This window comes from Jaculus jaculus, chromosome X (assembly GCF_020740685.1).
Source record: "Jaculus jaculus isolate mJacJac1 chromosome X, mJacJac1.mat.Y.cur, whole genome shotgun sequence".
NCBI lineage: Eukaryota > Metazoa > Chordata > Mammalia > Rodentia > Dipodidae > Jaculus > Jaculus jaculus.
This window is the reverse complement of record NC_059125.1, coordinates 105,519,835-105,542,346: the sequence shown is the minus strand read 5'-3', so window position 1 is coordinate 105,542,346 and position 22,512 is coordinate 105,519,835. Positions and strand designations below refer to the sequence as shown.

The 22,512-nt window shown below is 41.2% G+C and overlaps 1 protein-coding gene across 2 annotated transcripts in view; it reads left to right on the top strand.

Moving 5' to 3' along the window:
* Trpc5 (transient receptor potential cation channel subfamily C member 5) overlaps positions 1-22,512 on the top strand; it is a 332,438-nt gene that overhangs the window by 285,325 nt on the left and 24,601 nt on the right. For both annotated transcript variants that reach the window (XM_045140960.1, XM_045140959.1), the window contains exon 7: positions 10,124-10,319. In XM_045140960.1, the coding sequence (XP_044996895.1) occupies positions 10,124-10,319 (196 nt within the window). The remainder of the gene's footprint in view (positions 1-10,123; positions 10,320-22,512) is intronic.

The following is a 22,512-nucleotide window of genomic DNA, read 5'->3' as shown; positions in this document are numbered from 1 at the left end:
CCAAACATATTGTCTATAGACACTCCCTTCCTCTTCATCTTTCCAGTGACCTCTCCAGTAAACTGAATTTGAAATGTCTTGGTTCACTCCATTTCCCACTGCCACATTCTCCACTTCCACTAAACTATACCCTTGTCTCTCTTCCCTGAAATCAGTGCAAAATCTTGGCTGAGAAACCCAGAGCAGTGAAAAAGAGAAAGAGTCCAGTATAGGCTGGCCATGAGTGTGTGCTGTTTTCTTAAGCCAACCTTAAGTGAAGAATATTAGCTTAGCACCTAGCTCATGTTTCCTCCCTAGAAACTTTCTCTCCTGCATGACTCTGGAGACAGAACTTTCATCAACTTATTTCCAATAGAAATCATAAATTTCCAGTATCTTTATCATCAGCAAACTGTACTTACTTGTTGTCCTCAACGTATTCAGCAAGATGGAACACATAAATGCAAGGTGCCTTCCAGGAGCCTGGGTCCTTGCCAATTACTTTTTCATGTCAACTATGCTGAGGGAGTATATGAAATGCCTCCTTGCAGGTTTGTAGGGATTATTAACACCCATGTTGCCAAGTGACATTTTGTTCCCATTACTTGCTCAGCAGGGACAGTTGACAAGAATGGGTACCTGTCCTACACAAAATTACATCTTAGGGTATTGGGTATGAAGAAGCATTGTCATGCTGGGTCAAATCAGGAGTAATGTCACCTCTACTTTTCTTGTATCTGTTGATTATTTTTTCCTTCATGGAGTCCTGACTCAGATTTATCACTTGTTTTTAAACACTTTAACATGGGCATTTGTAGTATCTATTTAAAAAACACAAGCCGGGCATGGTGGTGCACGCCTTTAATCCCAGCTTTTGGGAGGCAGAGAGGTAGGAGGATTGCTGTGAGTTCCAGGTCAGCCTGGGCTACAGTGAGACCCTACCTAGAAAAAGCAAACAAACAAACAAAAAAAAAAATGTTACTCAGCCAGAGCACAAGACAGACACCATATGAAGGGAGTGGGAGCTTGATTAGGTATGTGGTAAAAAGGTTGGTGCCTGCTTAATACCATGCTTTTCCTGATTCTCCAGAGATTACATTGTTTAACAAAAGAAAGGTCCTTTTTCCCTTGGTGTACAATTTAAGAAGAAAGCAATTGTCCTTACTAACAACCACATGGCAACATAGCTGTTTACTTAGGTTCTTCATTCCATACTCGGAATGCCTGGCCTTCATTTGCTGTCAAGAGAGGCAATAAGAAAAGCACCATCATTCTTCGGGCACCCCACTTCTAAGAAATAAAGAGTTAAAGTAGAAAGATGGTAACTTGTTGTTCTGCACCTGTCTTTGGTAACCCAGCGCCCCATCTCCAGATGCCTCCTGAAAATACTTGGCTGTTCCACAGACCTCCTCAAATTTACATTGTCCACAACTAAGTCACTTACCTCCCTGCTGTCACTGCAACCTAGTTTCCCTTTAATTTCTCAGTTCATTAAATGATACTGACAAAAAATTCTAGCCATCTAGCTACAATTCTTACACTATTCTTCATGAAGCACATAGTGCCTCACTCATTTTTTTTCAGCTCTACATCATATAGTCTCTTGGTGTGTGTGTTTCTGTCTATCTTCTCTCTGTCTCTCTCCCTTCCTCCCTCCCTCCCTCCCCCATCCCTCCTTCCTCCCCCTCTCTCTCTCTCTCTCTCTCTCTCTCTCTCTCTCTCTCTCTCTCTCTCTCTCTCACACACACACACACACACACACACACACACACACAGCTCTTAAGTTTCAGGTATAAATTATCTCTCCCATAATTACTGCAATAGCCTTTTAACTGGTCTCCCTGTGTGTAGTCTTGTCTCCCCTCCTAACAATCTCCAACATGCCATGGCGAAGTTTCTTTTTAAATAACATGCTCAGAAATAAAGGCACTTGCTCTACAAACCTGCCAACTATAGTTTGGATCCAAACACTCATGTAAAGCCAGGTGCAAAAGTGTCACATCCATCTGTAATGCTAACATACCTATGACAATGGGATTTGGAGTGAGGAGAAATCCAAAAGCTATGGAGCCAGCTACTCTGGCCTTCCCAGAGGCAAAACAACAATAATTAAACAAACCCTGTCTGCAAAAGAGTGGATGGAGATGACTGATATTCCAAGGTTATCCTCTTTCAGCCACATATTCACCATTGCACATGCATACCCATACACAAACATCAATATACAAACAAATTAGTAAGTAAATGCCATCCTCATTTCGCCACCCATTGGCTTCATGCTCATTAATGTATCTGAGCCTTTTCCATAAATTACACCTCTTTACCATAACACACAAGGTATAAAAACTCTGAACCAGGTCCCTCCAATCTTTCACTGCTCTCCTTAATATTCAACATCGTCTGTTCCCCAGATACATTAAAGGTCTCACCTTAGCCCCACAGTCCTTTATCTATGATGTACCACTCCCTCTGCCTGGAATGCCCAACCCTAACTAGATAATTTAGCATGCTGTCCCCCAGCCTTCCAGCGTCTAACAGTGTTACCTAAAGTCTTTTCTTGCCCACTTTCAGCAATAGACTTGTTCTGTTTCCTATGGCATTGTAAGTACATATCTACTACAAAACATAACCTACTCCTCTCTCTCTCTCTCTCTCTCTCTCTCTCTCTCTCTCTCTCTCTCTCACACACACACACACACACACACACACACACACACACACACACATCAAGAATCGTATCTTAGTCAGCTTTCCACTTACCATAGAGGGGTCTATGACATATAGGTGTTCAAAATACCTACCAAATATCTGAGTGAAAGGATCAAAAACAAGAACAATCTTGTCCTTTAGCTTTCAACTTGGAGATAATTGTAGATTGACACACAACTGTAAGAAATAATACATAGAAGTCTATTATTTTCACCAGATGTTCCTTAGTGGTAATACCTTGCATATAGTGTATAATATTGTAATCAGGTAATAAACATTGGTAAGTCCATAGACCTCACTCAGATTCATCAATTTTACATGGAAGTCATTTGCAACATGGATGGTGCTGGAGCGAGTCTACCTATAATTATAGATAATTTGCTTCTGTTTCTGCCTCCTTGGATGAGCAAAGCTATATATCCAGCTCTGTCATTCTGAGCTTGTTTTTCTGCAAAACCCCATGGCTTTTTGCCCATCTTTCTCATCCTGCATTTGGGCACCTGGCTCCAGTGTGATGCTCTACATGAATCCCTATTGTATTCTATCTTGTTAGTTTCAGCTTGTTGCTTTGAGCTGATGAAATTGTTCCGAATCTTGATGCTGTGATCCAATTTGCTCAGTCTGTGTCACTTGAAAAATCTACGAAGCATGTCATTGATTCTCTTCCAAAGTATGGATAAAACTGGTAAGATTTGTCTTGCTGTATGAGGTCTTGGGCACCAATGAAAATGATGCCTATGAAGATTGTATATACATAAAAGTTGTCTATATCTAAAAAGTACAAACATTTTATAACATAAAAAGCAGATATCCTATATCACAACCATGTAGTACTAAACGAATAGTCCACAAAGTTAAAAAGAAATGCAAGATAGAAAGATTAACAGTAGAAATTTTAAAAATCTAACCTAATTAATTAACACATTTAATCTCCACTACCATGTCATGGGATGGAAATTATTATTACTATTATCCACTATATAGATGAAGAAATGGGGATAAAGCAGTAAAGTAGGCTGCTTCAGTTGCATAGGTAGTAAGTGGCAGGGCCATGACATCAAAAAATTTACACAGTCACCAATTGGCACTTTTATCCAGGGGTATAGATGTAAGACTGCTTCCATGTAATTATACAAGACTTATTGTGAGCCAAACATGGTGGATGCACATACCAGTAATCCTTATTCTTGAAAGATGTGTTTAATACCAGCCTGGAATACCTAGTGAGTTCTACATCAGCCTAGGTGAGAGAAAGATTGAGAGAGAGAGAGATTTTTTTTGTATAAAATTACAATAGTCATGATCAGATGCAGAGCTAACAAGGATAGAAGCATGACCTAGCAGACAAGAGCCACCTCCCTCCAGACTATTGAAATTTATTTGCATCTACTCCTACATATTCAGTGATTTTTCCACTCATTATTTAGTTCATATTTTCCCATCCTATTCATTTAGATACCAGCTTGATCCCTATTGAAGACTTTTATTCTGATCAGGTTTTAAGGATCTTTGTTGTCTACAGTCCCCCCCACACCTGTTGCTACAATTGTCACAGGATGATGTCATTCATTTGAAATTTCCTTGTTATGCACTTCTCCTGTAATCTTTTGCAAATTCATTCAACAAACTTAACCTGCTATGGCCTCCACTCCTATAAAGCAGACAAGAAGGATGCTAAATAAGATGGTGTACTCATCCTAAAGCTCATAGTGGAGAACATAACTATAACAATTGGAGCAAATTCTATAGTGTGTGTGTGTGTGTATGTGTGTGTTGATAGAAATTGAACCCAGAGTCTCATACATGCCAGACTAGTACTCTGTGACTGAGTTCAGTTCCAACCCCAATCAATGCCATCTTTCACATTTAGCATATGGCAAACACTGTGCTTCATTTACATGCAGCATTTTAGAGAAAAGAGTAAGGTGGTTAAGTGTGTGGGCTTCAGAGTCAAGAGAGCTGGGAACAAAACCCACCTCTGTCACTTCCTGTGTGTGTGTGGCTTCTTTGTCCCTCAGTTTGTTATGTGGACAATGGAAGAATAATAGCAGGCATTTCATAGACTCTTGTTGAATATTTTAATATGTGCAAAGCACTTAACACAATATTTGGCATGTGATAAACGTGTCACTGTTAAAAATACCTGGAGGAGCTGGGTGTAGTGGCACACACCTTTAATCCCAGCACTTGGGAGGTAAAGGTAGGAAGATCGCCTTGAGTTTGAAGCCACTCTGAGAATTCTGAGTGAATTCCAGGTCAGCTTGGGCTAGAGTAAAACTCAACCTGGAAAAAACAAACATAAATAAATAAATAAAAATACCTGAGGAACAACATAAAGGAAGCAAGATTTATTTTGTCTTACGATGTCAGTACTACATGTCATGGAGGGCATATTGAAGCAGAACAGCTCATATAATGATGACCAGGAAAGAGAAAGAGAGAGAATATCTGTACTCGGGTTTTTTTCCTCCTTTTGCCCCCCTTATTCTATGCAGGCCTCCAGCTTGTGAGATAGTATAGCCCATGTTCATAACAGGCCTTCCTCCTCTCTGAAAACCCCCTCTCACATTCACAAGGAGGAGTTTCTTGCAAATCTCCAACGTACTTCTCAATCCAGTCAAGTTAACAATCATAATTAACCATCACATTAAAACAAAGTATAAGAACATATATATATATGAAAATGCCATAATGAACCCTATTACCTTACATGCTAACTTAAAAATAATTAAAAGCAGAGAAAAGGATTAAGTGCACAGTAAATGTTAGCAATTTGTGTTTCTCCTACCAGTTACCATTTTGGAATTGAGCAAATTTCAAGTTTAAGGAGGTTCTATAACTTTCCCAAAGTCATACATTTAACAGGTGGAGAACCCTAACTCTTCTTGATTACCTCTCTAGTGTGGAAGAAGACTAGGATACTTTGGAGGACAAAGAATCATATTCAACCCCATCTTATTGAAGAGTACTGAGGGCCAGGCTTTTAGAGGAGGTTGAGCTTTTACTATGCCTAGAAGGTTAAACAAGACATTGGCTGAAAGGGCAACAGAAGTGGAGGGTACAGATAGGAACAGGATGGGAGCATTCTATCCCGAGACAGGGCTGGCCAGAAGCATATTAAGAGCTGATCCAGGGAACTGCTGAACAGACTATCAAAAGACAATTTGTGGAACACAGACAGGGCAATGTTACCACTTTCTCTCAAGCAGCCTTTCTCTTCTAGTTCACCTGTTTATCTTTCTATGCCAGTCTGTAAGTCCAGAGGGACAAATCCTCTCCATAATGCTTCCTTTTGAAAGATTATTTGCTCATCACAAAGATGAGATTTTCAGCAAATGTCTGGAAGACTGTAGTTCCTCTCTCCTTTTGCCTCTGCCCCCCCCCCAATGTCTTCATATTCTATTTGTGGATGGTCCCCACATGTGCAAGTTATGTCTCAACCACCTGGTGTGTGTGGACTTGCCTTCCATGCTTTTAATATCAAGTCTTGAATCTTTGTATCTTCAGTCTGTGCCCCTTCTTGAGCTAGTGTGTTCCATATGGTTGTTTATTTGCTGCTAAATAAAACTGGAATGACTTCTCTTAAAAAAAATCACCTTTAAATTTGAAAAGGATATCATTCTGATATTAGAATACTGTGGTCTGGCCAACAAGTTTTTCCATTCCTGTAATGATTTTACCAAACAATGCCCTTACCCATAATGCCACATTTCCTTATGAATTCAACTCAGTCTGGAAGCCACATGGCTTCCTACAGTTCTTTTTCCTGACTATCCTTATCCTTCTCAAACGCAAGTCTCTTATTTTACCTGAGCATGTCAGACAGCAAGCCAGCTTCTCCTGGTGACTAGATTACTGGGACATTTTATGCACCATGGTGAGAGCACTCTCACTACCTACCACTGCAGAAGGATATTTCCTACCACTCTCATTTTTCTCCTTTTGTCCAAGCATGCCCATTAGGTCTTCCTAAGTAGAACATTCCAGTTGCAGGTGAATTTTAAATGCCAAAATGTCCACTTCTAGGCAATCTTTGTACCAGTCAGAGGAACAACTAGTGATACCCATGTTGCACATGTAAGGGTGGGCGAAAAACTTAACATTGTCTGTTTGGGAGAATCAACCAATCCAGTCAGACCCTACCAGCGATGTACTTGCCCTGTTTATAGTCGTTCTTTATGTTGTACAACCAACAGACACAAACTGAATCCCTTCTGTGTCTCAGTCCACTCTGTTTCCAGGAAATCTGCTGCTTCAGAATGCCATTTCTATTTGCCGCAGCTGTTTTCTTTCCCTGGACCCCGATTGTGCTAGCTTCTGTTATCCAGCTGCTGTGCTAGCTGCTGATGCCATTACTGTCCTCCTGACTCTGCTGGCTGCTGATGTGACAAACACCACCAGGTCCTGCCTATGTCCTCCTAGGATGGTCAGGTTTCTGGAACTGGTATCTTCTCTATGTTTTGGTTCTGTGCTATGCTGTATGATGCACTGCATTGCCTAACTCTGGTACAGTCTCCTGGAAATCCAGAGCCTATGACAGGTCTAGCTTCATTTTCTAACTAATATTTTCTGGTTCTCATGCCCTGAACCCAGCACTCTAGACTCTTACTGCTGATTCCCAAATGCTTCATCAAACAACAGCAACAACAACAAAAGGTTTCTTGAAGTTTTTTCTAGAACAGCATGGTGGCTTTTGGAACTGAGGAAGAGTAGGAGGAGGGAGTGATAGGAAAGCATGGTGAGTGGGTACAGTGTTGCATCTAGACAGGAGCAAAACATCCTGATGTTCCAGTCCTCGGAAGGATGACTCCAGATAAGGATAATGAATATTTCAAACTGGGACAAGAAGGGATCTTGACTGTTTCACCACAAAGCAATGGCAAATCCTACTGGCAGTAAAGATGATCATTACTCTGATTTGATCAGCACCCAGTATAGACAGGTCTCAAAATTTCACATTATGCAACACAAATTCATAAAATCATTATGTGTTAATTGGTGATAAAATAAAATAGGCATAGAGAAACAGAAGCAGATTGTTTTAAACATTTTTATTTATTTATTTGAGAGAGAGAGGCAGATAGACAGAAAGAGAATGGGCGCACCGGGGCCTCCAGACGCTGCAAATGAACTCCAGATGCCTGTGCCACCATGTGCTTTGCATGGGTCCTGGGGAAAAGAGAGCCTGGGTCCTTTAGCTTTGCAGGTAAATGCCTTAATTGCTATTCCATTTCTCCAGCCCCAGAATCAGATTTTTATATGTACGTTGGGTGTGCATGCAAGTGGGGGGAGGGGCAAAAGTCAGTGGTAGGTATCATCCATAATCACTCTTTACCATATTCTTTTGAGACACTGTCTCCCACTGAACCTAGAGCTCATCATTTGGTTAGACAAGTTAGTCAGCAAGCCACAGAAATCCTCCTGTCTCCACCTCCTCAATGCTGAGATTACAGGCATGTGCCACTATGCCTTGATTTTGCTTTTGTTTTTTGTTTTGTTTTGGTTTTGGTTTTTTTTTTAAGGTAGAATCTTGCTGTAGCAGGCTGACCTGGAATTCACTCTGTAGTCTCAGACTGGCTTCAAACTCATAGCAATTCTCCTACCTCAGCCTCCCAAGTGCTGGGATTAAAGGCATGAGCCACCACACCTGGCTGCCTTACTTTTTAGATGGGTGTTGGGGATCTAAACTCAGGCCTTAATACTTATATGGCAAACAATCTACCAACTGAGTCATCTCCCCAGTCCCCAGATATTTTAAGGAAAATAAATTGGTGGCTAGGGGATTATTAGCTCAGTGGCAGAGCACTTATCTAGTATGCACAAGACCCTAGGTTTCATTCCCAGCACTGCAGAAGAAAAAAGTGTAATAGCAACCTTTTTTAATTTATTCATTTATTTTGGCTTTTTGAAATAGGATCTCATATGTCAAGCTGGTTTGGAACTATGTTGAATCCCAATCTTCCTGCCTCCACCCTCCCAAATGAAGACGATTTGAGCAAACTGAAAAAGTGTATGCATTCTTAAAGCAGCATTTCTTAATGTTCTCTACCTCTTTTGTGTGCTTGAAAAATGGCTAGTGTGTGCCCCCCCCCATGTGCTGCTGTTTGCAGATTCCTGGGGGCAAAACAAAAAGAATCCCAAGATCTCTAGGTACTAAAAGTATATCATTGCAAAGTTACATATTTGGGTTTGAAGATCAAGCCAGGAAGCAATAATTTGTGAAGCCATCTAATATAGACTAATGGAATAACTTGGTGAGGTCACACGGACAAGGCTTTGAATTCTGACTCAGTAGTTACTAACTGGGTGTCCTTGAGCTAGTCATTCAATCTCTGAATGTGACATCACCAATTACAATAAAGTTTTATAAGGGTCACAATGATAATGTGTGTTAAAGTGCATGACATGCTTCTATATAGTAAGTTCTCAATAACACTTAATATATATCATTAAAACATATAAATTAGTCCTGAGCAATTGCTCAGTAGATAAAGCACTTGCTGTGTGAAGACCAGAGTTTGGATCTCCAGAACAAGCATAATGATCATGTGGGTGTGGGTAATCCTAGCCCTCAGGGATGGAGACAAGTATTCCCTGAGGGGGAAGCCAATTAACTAGACTTGACAAATCAGTAAGCTCTGGGTTCAAGTGAGAACCTCTCTGCCCCAGTAACTAAAGTGGACAGCAATGAAGGCAAACACTCAACAGTCTCTGGCTTCTACATGCATGTGCACACATATACACAAGTACCCACATACATGTGCAACACACACACACACACACACAAACCAACTTATATACATGCAAACACACTGCACACACATATACATGCAAAAAAGTATAAATTGTTAATTTGAGACTTGTAAAACTTCTCCACTGAAGTTAGTACCATCTGAGTGAGTCCTGTGAGAGTCACAAAAGAAGTGTCAGGAATGGGAACTTGTGGGCTGGGTGTGGCTCAGTGGTGAAGACCATGTTTAGCATGTGTGAGGTCCTGCATTCCATCCCCAGCACCAAAAAGGAAGGGAATAGTAAGTGTCATTGCTGAGATTCAACCAGCTGCAGTATAGCCCAATCTCTACATTCTTAAGCATTTCATTCCTGCCCCCCCACAAACTTAGAAAGGTAGAAGATCATTTCTGAAAATCTATGAGATGATTTTATGGAGGAACTAGCCCTTGAAGTAAGCCCTGAACATTTTTTGGCCATTTAGAAGTTGGACTGAAATAGATGGCTTTCCAACTGGAAGATCCAAGTGCACAAACAACCGACCTACCTGGCCCTCAGCTGTGTTAGACAAGAGACCAAAATGCATGAGCTCCTCAGGACACCTGTTGCAAATCTGGTATCCCTCTTCTAGATGACATCACATTTTCTCTCCTTACTTTGTCTTCTTAGAGAATTCACCTGGTTTTTTTTTTTTTTTTTCTTTTAGGCTCTTTGAAACACTTCAGTCACTCTTCTGGTCAGTATTTGGCCTTTTGAATCTTTATGTGACCAATGTGAAAGCCAGACATGAGTTCACCGAGTTTGTGGGAGCTACCATGTTTGGGACATACAATGTCATCTCCTTGGTGGTGCTGCTCAACATGCTCATCGCCATGATGAACAACTCCTATCAGCTTATCGCTGTGAGTACTGTGTGATACAATGGGTGACTGAGCTTTGGGTGGAGTCCTGATGACATGGAGCCATTGCAAGCTCAATGAAACAGACTTGTGTGCCTCAATGAATGCATATTGATTTTTTACAATCTTTACACTGATTTAGTCATGTCCAAAGGAATTCTGTGTGGATTCTTGGTCTACTGAGCTTCAGTAACCTAGACTAGGATATTCTGGTTAATGAACTTCTTGCTATCAGTAGAAAAAAAAATTAAATCCTTGAGTCCATTTTCTTGTTTCAGAAAGGGAAGCCCAAGGGATATAGACACAACTGGTGTCTTGCTAATCCAGGCTGAACTCTTTAGGGAGAACACGTCAAATGAAAACATGGAAGCCCATTGCGACAGTGACCTTCTCAGAAAGAGAGGGCCTAGGGTTTGTGTTGTTGTTCTCATCATAATGTAATTCTTTATTTGTTGATTAGCTTACAAAGTTAAGGTCTCCTTGTAGCATTTTGATACATGCTTCACTTAGTTGCTTGTTCAACATTCTTCCCCTCCCTTTTCTCCCTGCTCCCCTTTCCCTGCTGTACACTTTTGCATTCAGCTATTCCTGCTCTCAGGTAGAGCTCATTGCTGATTCTTTTCAGGTTTTTCTTAGACAAAGTCTCATTGTGTAGCCCGGACTTGCCTCAAATCTGCAATACACCAACCTAAATATCTGCAGTCCCATGATTATGCATGTGGACCACTATACTCAACTGCAGTGCCAAATTTTCCACCATATTACCCTTTCAATCAGCAGTGTTGGGTTTTCTATACTAGAAATGGTGGGGGCCAAGGATACAGGATTTATTCAGGCCCTTATTTAATGTTTTTATGTCAAATCTTCATTTATATTCTCATATCCCTATCATTTCTAGAAAGAATATTGTTAAATGAGTTATGGTTATCTGAGGGCTAGTTTACCTCCTACTAAGATGCAAAATAATCTCCTATAAATCTATCTGTTGCTGAAAGATTTTGCTATCACAAAGAACCCATACAGTGATGAAATGCAAGTCTTGCCTTCCTTCCTATATGCTACTGTCAGATTTTGTTTGCCATAGAAGGTTTTTTAGCCTATAGCTTAGCTCAAAATATTGGCTACATATGAACGTGTGTGTGTGTGTGTGTGTGTGTGTGTGTGTGTGTGTGTGCCTCCACACAGATTTTTCACGTTTCTCAAATACTATCGGTAATAGTGAACATCTGTGATCCATTTTCACTGTGAACATAGCCAAAGAGGAATAGATACATACTACAACAAGAGATTTTAAAGAGTTACATATGGTGGTATACTTTTGACCTGAAATATCCCCCAAAAAGTCCAGGTGTTAAAAATTTGGTCCCCATCCCATGGTAGTTTTGGGAGATGATGGAACCTTCAAGAGATGGGAACTAATAGAGGAAGGTAGGTCATTGGGAGCATCATGGAATGGGAAAAACTTTTCCCTGAGGAGATGGGAACATATGTCTGGACAGTTCCAACTTGAGCACACTGCAACACTTTCAAGCAACTCAGTTGGAGAGTGTCTCTCCCAAGCAGTTGTTTCCCCCTTTTATATAGCCTTAGGGCATGGTCTTGCAACCCTTTCCCAAACTTGCTGGCTTCTTGGGTCTCTGGAACTTCTTGGCTCTCCCAGGAAGGAATGTTTCCATTTCTAATTAACAAGCTTGAGGAGTGTGGTTCAGTGACCTTTAAGTTTTAGCTCTTCCAGACTTGAATTCCTGAATCAGAGTCTCTATCCTTTCTTCAACTTGGAGGAATCTGCTACACAACAGAAAAGATATGCCCTTGAACTGTATTGTGGGACTCCAACTCTTTCTTTTCCTCTTTGCTTCCTGGCTGCCATGAGGTGAACTGGTCTTCTTGGTCATGCATTCGCTGCACGTTGTACTAGGGTGCCACAGGCACAAAGCAACAGAGTCAAGCAACTATGGATTGAGACCTCTGAAATTACAAGCCAAAATAAACTGTTCCTTGCCATAAATTGATTATTTCAAGTATTTGTCACAGTAACAGAGAGCTAAAATAGGCAGATTTGTAGAATTTTTGTCATTGGAGAATTAAAAAATATAATACATAAAATTTTCTGCTAGGATAGTTTAGAACCCAAGTGCTTAGGGGACTGAAAAGGAATATGAGTATAGTAGAAAAAAAATATTAAGAATTTAAGGATCAAGGACACTAACTGGTTCTGTCATTTATAATGGAGCAAATTTGGATAACTTTCTTTGTTTCTTTATCCAAAAAGTGAGGAAGTTGACATTAATGATTTTTTTTTGTTTTGCTGTGTCTGTGTGGTGTGTGTGCATGTGTGTATGTGTGGTCATATGTGTATTGGTGCATTATATATGTAGGTGCATATGCATGTGGGGGTGGCAGACAGAGGTTGGCATTAGAAGTCTTTCACATTCATTCTCCATCATCATTTTTGAGACAAGGTCTTGTACTGAGCTTGGAACTCACTGATTCAATTAGACTAGCTGGCCAGCAAAAGCCATGAAATTGTCTATGCACCCAAATAAGGTGTCTCTAGAAGGAGTGAGGACAGGAATGGTTTTCCAAAGGCTGTTTACTCTTCCCCTAATGCCTGCTTATGCATTTGTAGTTTTATTACTGTTGCAGTCAGGTTCACATTGCTGGTAGAAACCACCCAACCAAGAGCAGCTTATGGGAAAAAATAGGTTGATTTTGGCTTACAAGCTCAAGAGAAAGCTCCATGATGGTAGGGGGAAACAACCACATGAGTAGAGGGTGGATATCACGCCCTCGCCAACATCAGGTGGACAACAGCAATAGGAGAGTGTGTCAAACACTAGCAAGAGGAAACTAGCTATAACACCCATAAGCTTGCCCCCAACAATACACTGCCTCCTAGAAGTGTTAATTCCCACATCTCCATTAGCTTGGAACCTAGCATTCAAAGCACCTAAGTTTATGGGGAACACCTGAATATAACCACCACATTCCACCCCTGGCCCCCATAAACTGATAACCATACATGATGTAAAATGCAATGCATTCATCCAACTTTAAAAGTCCCCATAGTTTTTATCATTTCCAATGATGTTCATATGGCCCCATAATTCAAGGTCTTTTAACTGAGCCATAATACCAAAATAATTCCTCCCCAAACCCATAATGGCACAGAATAAAACTTCACATTGCAAAATATGGCATTGGGCATAGCAAAAAAATAAAAGTACTGACCCAATACAAAATTTAAACAAGGCAAATGTCGAACTCTGTAGCACCAAGTCCAACAACTCTAGCCAGTGACAAATCTCCAAGTCTGATAATTCTAACCAGCAACAAGTCTCTAGAGTTCCAGTTATACCCCTGCAGCTAAGCTACTCACAGTCCTGGAAAACTTCACCTGAGGCAGACAGCTCTCCTTAGCAGCCATCTCATGCTCCTGGCATCTCCACTGAGTCTCCACTGCAACCCATGGTTCATCTTCATGGCTCCATGTGGTCTCCATGCAGGCATCCAGCAAACCTGCTACACACTGCACATGGCCATTTCCAAAACACAAGACTGCATTGCAAACTCAATGGCCTCTCTTTTCTGCATTTTTATACTCCACAATACCAGGTAGGGCACCAATTTGTTAATAAGGCGGGGGGGGGGGCGGGTGAGATAAAGGAGGCTTTGAAGAACAAAACACTCTTTAAGCACTCAGGCCCCTTAAAAAGAATCTACATTTTTCCTATTGCCCCAGTGCAGGTCAGCTGGCCCAATCTGAAAGGTTGTAATCACATATAATTGCAGCTGAACAGGCAGAAGTTTCAGCCCAAAGATTTCATTTTTGTGCCACATCCCTCTGCTCACACCAGTCCATTTCTACACAATGCAACCCTGCACAAGTTCTCAGAACAGGAGCATAACAGCAAACTTCTCACACAAACTGCTTCTAGCCTATTCAAAGCAAAGCTCTTTCTCACCCTCATAAGTTAAACCTCACACTCCACAGTTCTTACTGCATTCAAGTCTTTCAACTCTGACCAGAATAATTCATCAAGCTGTACTTATAGTACTTCAAGGCATCTCTTAGGCCAAGGTTTCAAATTCTCCCACATTCCTCTTGAAAATCAGCTGCAAAAGGCAAAAGTCACATAGTCAGGTGTCTAGCAGCAATCCTACTCCGTGGTACCAACATTACTGTTGCAGTCAGGTTCGCATTGCTGGCAAAAATCACCCTACCAAGAGCAGCTTGTGGGGAAAATGGGTTTGTTTTGGCTTACAGGCTCGAGGGGAAGCTCCATGATGGCAGGAGAAAATGACGACACGAGCAGAGGGTGAACATCACCCCCTTGCCAACATCAGGTGGACAACAGCAATAGGAGAGTGTGCCAAACACTAGCAAGGGAGAGCTGGCTATAACACCCATAATCTTGCCCCCAACAATACACTGTCTCCTAGAGGTGTTAATTCTCAAATCTCCATCAGATGGGAACCTATCATTCAGAACACCAATGTTTATGAGGAACACCTGAATCAAACACCACACTTACTAAATGTATAGCAGTTGATTATTTCTAGTTTCAGTAGAAAAGACAGAAGTTTTCTTGTCACCTAATGCTAGGCCAGAGTGCATCCCACTTAGATCAGTGACATTTTATTATAAGGATGGGATTCATCAACTTTAGCTTTTCTGTCACCACCTGCTGGTAGTAGGTTTGGTTTTAATACCACCTGCTGCTACACCTGAAGAAAATACTTTGGCTCCCCTCCAGGGAGGGAGCCTGGAATAGATGGCCTGAATGGAATCTAGAGCACCTGGCACATCTGGAGTGACAACTAACTATTCTGCTTCTTTGCAACTTCTGTATTTGAAAATGGATTCAATGGGGTGTTTATATTGGGCAGCCTGACACAAATACCTTGATCTGCTTAAGTGTTGAAGACCAGTACATAGGTTTAATGTCATGTACAATGTCTCTAATTCAGTAGAAAAAAAAATTTTTTTGGTTTGTTTGTTTGTTTTGCAGGGTAGGGTCTCACTCTAGGCCAGGATGACTTGCAATTCACTATGTAGTCCCAGGCTGGCCTCAAACTCATGGTGAGCCTCCTACCTCTGCCTCCCCAATGCTGGGATTAAAGGTGTGCACCACCACACCCACCCAGCTGCAAACACAATTTTTAGAAAGCACTGATATGCAGGGAAAGGCTACAGAAAGAATAACTACGGAAGACAAATTTCTTTCATTTTTTTGAAAGAGAGTGAGAATGGGCATGCCAGATCTTCTTGCCACTGCAAACAAACGCCATAAAAATATACCATTTTGTGCATATGGGTTTACATGGGTACTGGGGAATTGAACCTGGGCATGAAGGCTTCACAAGAAAGTGCTTTTAACCACTGAGCAATCTCCCCAGCCCAAATTTCTCCTCTTTCAAAACATATCACAGGCTGGCTCAGTCTAGATAGGGATGCAGTTATCAACATGTATCACTGGGAATCTATTCAGTGTCCATTCAAGTTCAAAGCTCAAACACACCAGGTAATAGTGCCAGGAAGACTTGAGCTCTACTCCTTTAATGATCTGATGAGTGTGAACATGGAAAATGCACATATGAGCAAACATACATAAAATTTAGTATAAAATACCAGAAGGTTCACAGTCAATCCTCCATTGTCATCAAGAAATTTACCCTTTAAGCCAGGCATGGTGGCACACGCCTTTAATCCCAGCACTTGGGAGGCAGAGGTAGAAGGATTGCTGTGAGTTCGAGGCCACCCTGAGACTACAGAGTGAATTTCAGGTCAGCCTGGGATACAGTGAGACCCTACCTCGGAAAACCAAAAAATAAATAAATAAATAAACAAAAATAAAAAAGAAATTTACCCTTTGATATTTTGTTCCTGGGTGTGATTCAAATGTGATGTGTATTGGCATATAACTTATGTAGGTCTTATACCTGACTGACATTATGCAGGTGATGAGACATTCCATGAAGGAAATGTACCTGAGGAAGATTCAAGAGAGACACCAGGAAGAGAAAGAGATTCGAGGCACAAAATGGAAATGTAGACATTATCATAGCATTGTCACAGCTCAGATTAGGGCTATAGTTCCCAAGACAAACATGCCTTCGGCATCCACATGAAATAACAATTGCCTATCAATGTTTTGGAGATTAAAAAAAACTAATTTTCTTTTCAAAATAGTCCAAGGCTGAGATACAGAATGGATGGTTTCCTGCGAAGAATGGGCCATTCTGAAAATTGATCTCAGGATGTTCTCTACATGGGCTACAAACTATATTTGTGGTGACATGTCATGCCCATGTCCCAGGAGCCATTGTCAAGAAGTGCAATTCTTTTTGGCTTCTGCCTTATTCACATAGCCCTTGTTCACAATATACTAGTTAATTGGTCAGTCTGGATTTAGATTAGGGTAGTGTAATCCATACAGAGATCTACTCATGGACCCTTTCCTGAGATCACATGTTCTACAAAACCTTCACCCAGCTTCTTTTTTTCAGTTGCACCATAGCTCTGAAGTGGCCAATTTCTTTGTTCTTGTCCAATGATGAAAGATTTCATTATGGTCCATTATCTGGTTTTTCTTTTTCAACTATAAGAACCTGTGTCTCTGCTCAGCTCACAAGAGTTGTTTTATAAGAAAATAAAAGACAATATAAACCTCACTAACTTCCAGTTTTCCTGAACAGCCCAAACCCTGAAGGTTGTAATAAGTCCACGGAAGAACATAGCCACTTTCAAAGTGAAGGACTGGCTTAGTGCAAGCTGTAGTTATTTTAAGTTATTTTGTCACAGAGACGTTTCCCTTTGTGAGGCCCTCAAGCAATTTCCATGCTGATTTTTTTCTCATCTCAACTTCTCCTTGTCCATGTTCCCAAACCTTTCATTGCAATCTGTTCAAAGATGGTAACATTTCACTGATGAGAAAGCAATCCACCCAACCATCAAAGACAACAAATATATCCCCTTCTCTTGGTGTAGTGTGAAACCTGAGAATACCTGATGGTAATTCCATTTTCATCAACCACTTGTTTCTTCAGTAGGTTCTGTAAGAGATACAAAAGCGGGGAGAAAACAGTTGATGCCATGAGGGAGCCTGAAGTTGAGTTCATGAGGCAAACCTGATGTGCAAAGTGTAACATTGACACGGTCACCATGAATATATTAGCAGAGATTTCCAAAAACATGGGCCCCAAAATAGTTAACATTGCCTGGGTTTGAGACCAGGACTACAACTGGGTGTGGTTTTGAACAATTTGACCTTTTTCTCTGCCTCATTTGACTTCTGTTTCTTATTCAGATCCTTTCCTTGTACAAAAGAACTACCTATTCCCCTTCAATGCCTTTCCATCTGGCTTCTGGGTAAGTTTGGCCACTGGAAAGTAGGTAGAGGCAAGAAGCTAGAATATTTCTTCCCTGGCCTCAGCCTCACGTGTAGTTCCTCTAGAAGCTTCTTGGTCTTTTCTGGGCTTCACCTCCACTGGCCACCAGCTATCCCCACCCTCCTTGGCCCCATATTCTTACTAGCTCTTACCCGAACCCTGATCGCTAGGCTTTGTTAACACTTCTTCCTGTTGCCCTCCGAAGTCGAAGGGCACGAGGCACTTCCAGTGGTTACTAAACTCTGAGTTGCTTCACTCGCCCCTGTTCAGCAGCTCAACTTTTCCATCACCTACATAAATACTTCCTATAATAAATTTCCACTGTTTCAAAGACTCAAGAGTGATTTCTGTTCTCCTGACTGTGCCCTTTGATTGCACTATTATTTGTGAAGTTTAAGTGAACCTGGCCTTGAAGGGTGGGTTCAAATTTGGAAAGATAGAAAAATGGCTGCAAGTTTGAGCTTAGATTTTATGCAATGAAACAACTTGTACACCAGCCGAGATACGCGGATTTTAATAGAGGCAGTAAGACTTAAGGATTGCCTTCACTCCTCTCTTCTTCTCATTCTTTGATTCTGTGGGAAACCCTTTCAAATGGGAATGAAGTCCTCTTTGTCTCAACAGGAAATACATTTCACAATGAGGAGGAACATGTAGAAGACACATGTCTATAGGAGAGGTATCAAAGGTTTAGAGCTCTTTTTCTAGCCTCTTTTTTTAATATTTTATTTTTATTTATTTATTTGAGAGCCACAGACAGAGAGAGAAAGAGGGAGAGAGAGAGAATGGCCGCTTGTGGGGGGCACGTGTACAATGGCGCACATGTGGTCACGGGACAACCTTGACATATTGGTCTTCTCCTTCCACCTTTTTTTTTTTTTAAGGTTTAGAGAAATTTTATTAGACTAAGGGAAGGAAAGAGGAGAGAGTAAAGAAAGAAAGCTCCTGTCCATGAGCAGGAGGAAACAGGGTAAAGCCCCTTCTGCTTCGTTTTGATACAAGGCCTCAGTTTTTGTCACTGGGAAGATGAAATTAGCTGCTCCTGTGCACTTAGGATTCTCCTGACTTCATCTTCCACTGCCACAGGCCAATTAGTATTACATACGGGTACATCATCTTTGTATCTGGGTTTAGGTGAGTGCTAGGGATTTAACTGCAGCTGGCAGGCTTACAGAGTGCCTTTAAGCAGTGAGCCATGTTTCATTTGATTAGCATGTGTAAATTACACATATTAATGAGGCTTAGTGTAATATGTCAACACATACATGTAGCGTGCACTAATCAAATCCAGCTTCTGTTTATCTGCCCAACCCATTTTCCTCCTCTAGCAATCACAAATTCTGCCTTTCTAAAAGCTTTCACTTATGAGAGAGAGAGCATATGGTACTTCTACTTTCGTGTCTGGCTTATTTCACCTAATAAGGTCTTCCAGTACCATTCATTTTGTTGCAAACAAGAGGATTTCATTGATGGCTAAATTATGCTCCAGTGCATATATTTGCACATTTTCTTTATCCATTCATATGTTTGGCAGCACTTGGGCTGAATGAAGATCTTAGCTATCGTGCATACTTCCCCTATAATTATTGGGGTGCAGATATATTTTTTGCATGCTGATTTTATTTCCATTGGGTATATATCCAAATGTAAGATAGGTAGATATTTTGGGAGCCTTACCATTACATTTTGAGGAACCTCCATATTGTTCTTCATTATGGCTGTAACCGATTTTCATTCCTGTCAACAGTGTATGAGAATTTTCCTCTATGCCCTCACCACAATTTTTTTTTAATTTCTTTTCTTTTCGATAATAACAAAGGCCAAGTTCCCAATCTTTTCTTCCTGGGCCAAAGTGGCAACAATATCACACCTCCTCTCCCACCTGCAGCCCTTTCGTGCCCATGTCTGAAGCACACACCACACTCAGCCCTCCCTCAAATTCACACTTCCCTTTCTTTACCCTTCCACTAGGTTCATTTACTTACTGACTGTTCCCTGACTTCTAACCAAAGAGCTCCTCCAAGTAACCTTCCTCCTCTTTCTACTAAGCATCCTAATGTCTCAGCTGAAGTGATCACCACGACCTCACCCACACCATCTAGCTCTCTTCTCCTCACCTCTGTCCTTAATTTTCATACAACTAAGCTAAGACCATCACAGCCATAGAAGAAAAACTCCTCTCTCTCTCTCTCTCTCTCTCTCTCTCTCTCTCTCTATATATATATATATATATATATATATATATAATATATGTGTGTGTGTATGTATATAATCTCAAAGATATTCCACAATATTCTAAGTAAGTTTACCATTCTGTGTTGTGTTGGGCTGCATTCACAGCTATCCTGAATGCATGTGTCCCCAGGGCCATGGGTTGGGCACATGTGAAGCCTTATCCAACACCAGTAAACAAACTGTCCAACACCAAGTTCTGGCAGAAGAGGCCTCAGAATTCTCTCAAAACATGTAGCCAGGGCTGGAGAGATGGCTCAGCTGTTAAGGCACTTGCCTGAAAAGCCTAAGAACCAGAGCCCAATTCCCCACTACCCATATAAAGCCAGATGTACAAAAGTGGCACATGCATCTGGAGTTTGTCTGCAGTAGGTAGAGGCCCTGGTGAGACCATTCTCTCTGTCTCTCTTTCTACGTGCAAATAAAGAAAGAAAAAGAACAGGATGTAGCGAACACCAATCACACTTCTCAAGCCTCCACATTTGGTTTGAGTCTAGGTTAGCCTAGCTCTCCCCCTGGTGGTCTGATATAGAAACATAATTTCTCTTCACTGCTTCTGATTTTGTCAGCACATCTGGTGCCCTTGAAATTCTCACAGCTCACATTCCTAGGCTTTTGCTGAGCTGCAACCACTGCTTCCACTTCCAACTGCAACTGCAGTCTGCCTGCTATGCCTCCTGCAGATTTGGGTGACTGACCGAGAGGCAAGGGGGTATGTAAAGAATACACATAAAAGGTAGTGATTTTTGTTTCTGTTGCTAAAAGTCAACCAAACAAGGCAGATTCCTGAACTGCTCCTCTGTATCCATAATTCACGGGTCCTTAGTGTTCATCAGGAATATGCACAGCTGTTGGCTCAATCCAACAGAAACAGGATGACATATAACTGTTGCAGTCAGGTTCACATTGCTGGCAGAAATCACCCAACCAAGAGCAGCTTGTGGGGAAAAAGAGGTTCATTTTGGCTTACAAGCTTGAGGGGAAGCTCCACAATGGCAGGGGCAAATGATGGCATGAACAGAGGGTAGACATCACCCCCTGGCCAACATCAGATGTACAATAGCAATAAGAGAGTGTGCCAAACACTGGCAAGGAGAAACTGGCTACAATACCCATAAGCCTGCCCCCAACAATACACTCCCTCCAGAAAGCATTAATTCCCAAATCCCCATCCGCTGGGAACCTAGCATTCAGAACACCTGAGTTTATGGGAGACGCCCAAATCAAACCACCACAAAGACAGAATAGCCCCAATGTCCAAGATATGTCATTTCAGCTAGCCCTTACCCTTTACTCTTCATCCATCAGATCACTATTAATAAACAATAAATATCTCCTGGATAAATAAATGAATGGATTTAATAAGTATTTGTTGAGAGACTTCTTTGTGCCATACTATATCTGTATTCTTTTTGTTTGTTTGTCTCCCTCTAGCCCGGGCTGACTTGGAACTCACTCTGTAGTACCAGGCTAGCCTCAAACTCACAGCGATCCTCCTACCTCTGCACCACCACACCTGGTTTTCCTACTATAGTCTTAATCCCGGCTGCATAGTAGTAACAGGTGAGGCTGGCCATCTTGCTGCCCACTCTCATGGAGTCTACAATCAGGGCACTATCATTTCGAACTTCACTAGTTTGCACTTCTTTCTTTGCCTTGAGACCACCCTTCACCTCTTTTGGATGTCGTGGAGATCTTTGATAATCTGATAAATATAAACAAGGAAAATACCAATATGAGCAGATATACATAAACTTCAGCATGAAATGCCAGAAGGTCCACATTCAATCTCCCAATACCATTCAGAAATTTCCCCTTTAACATTTTGTTTCTGCATACAAATGTTCCTGATACAAATGCGATGTGTGTATTAAATTGTCACTTATGACAGCATGAGTGGGCCTTATCCCATTAGGCAAGAAATGAGAGTGTCCATGAGGGAAGTGTACCTGAAGACCCAGGAGAGACACCAAGAGGAGAAAGATATTAGAGGCACAGAAGGAAAACATTGACATTATCACAGCTTTGTCACAGCTCATATCCAGGCTACATTTCTCAAGACAAAGATGCTGTCAGCCTCCACGTAAAATAACAATTACCAATCAACGTTTTGGAGATTTAAAAAGACTACTTTTGTGTTTCAAAACATTTCAGGGTTGAGATTCAGAATGGGTTGTTTCTTGTGAAGAATGGGCCATTCTGAAGATTGATCTCAGATGTTCTCTTCATAGGCTACAAACTATATCTGTGAGCACATGACATTCCCAAGTCCCAGGGGCCATTATCCGGGAGCATGATTCTTGTTGGCTTCTGCATTATTTACACAGTGTCTGTTTTGAAGACCATGGACCAACTGATTACAAATCCAAATGAGCCTGTTGTGGTGGCACACACAGGGAGGAAATTGCTGAAGAGGCTGAGGCAGGAAGATCAGAAGGCCAAATGATACCAATGTTCTTTAATTTCTGAGCTCCTTGAGAGTTTTTGTTCATTTGCTTTTTATTTCTTTAATTTCTGAGATGGAGACTCACTATTTACCTAAGCTGGCCTGAAACTCTCCATCCTCCTGTTT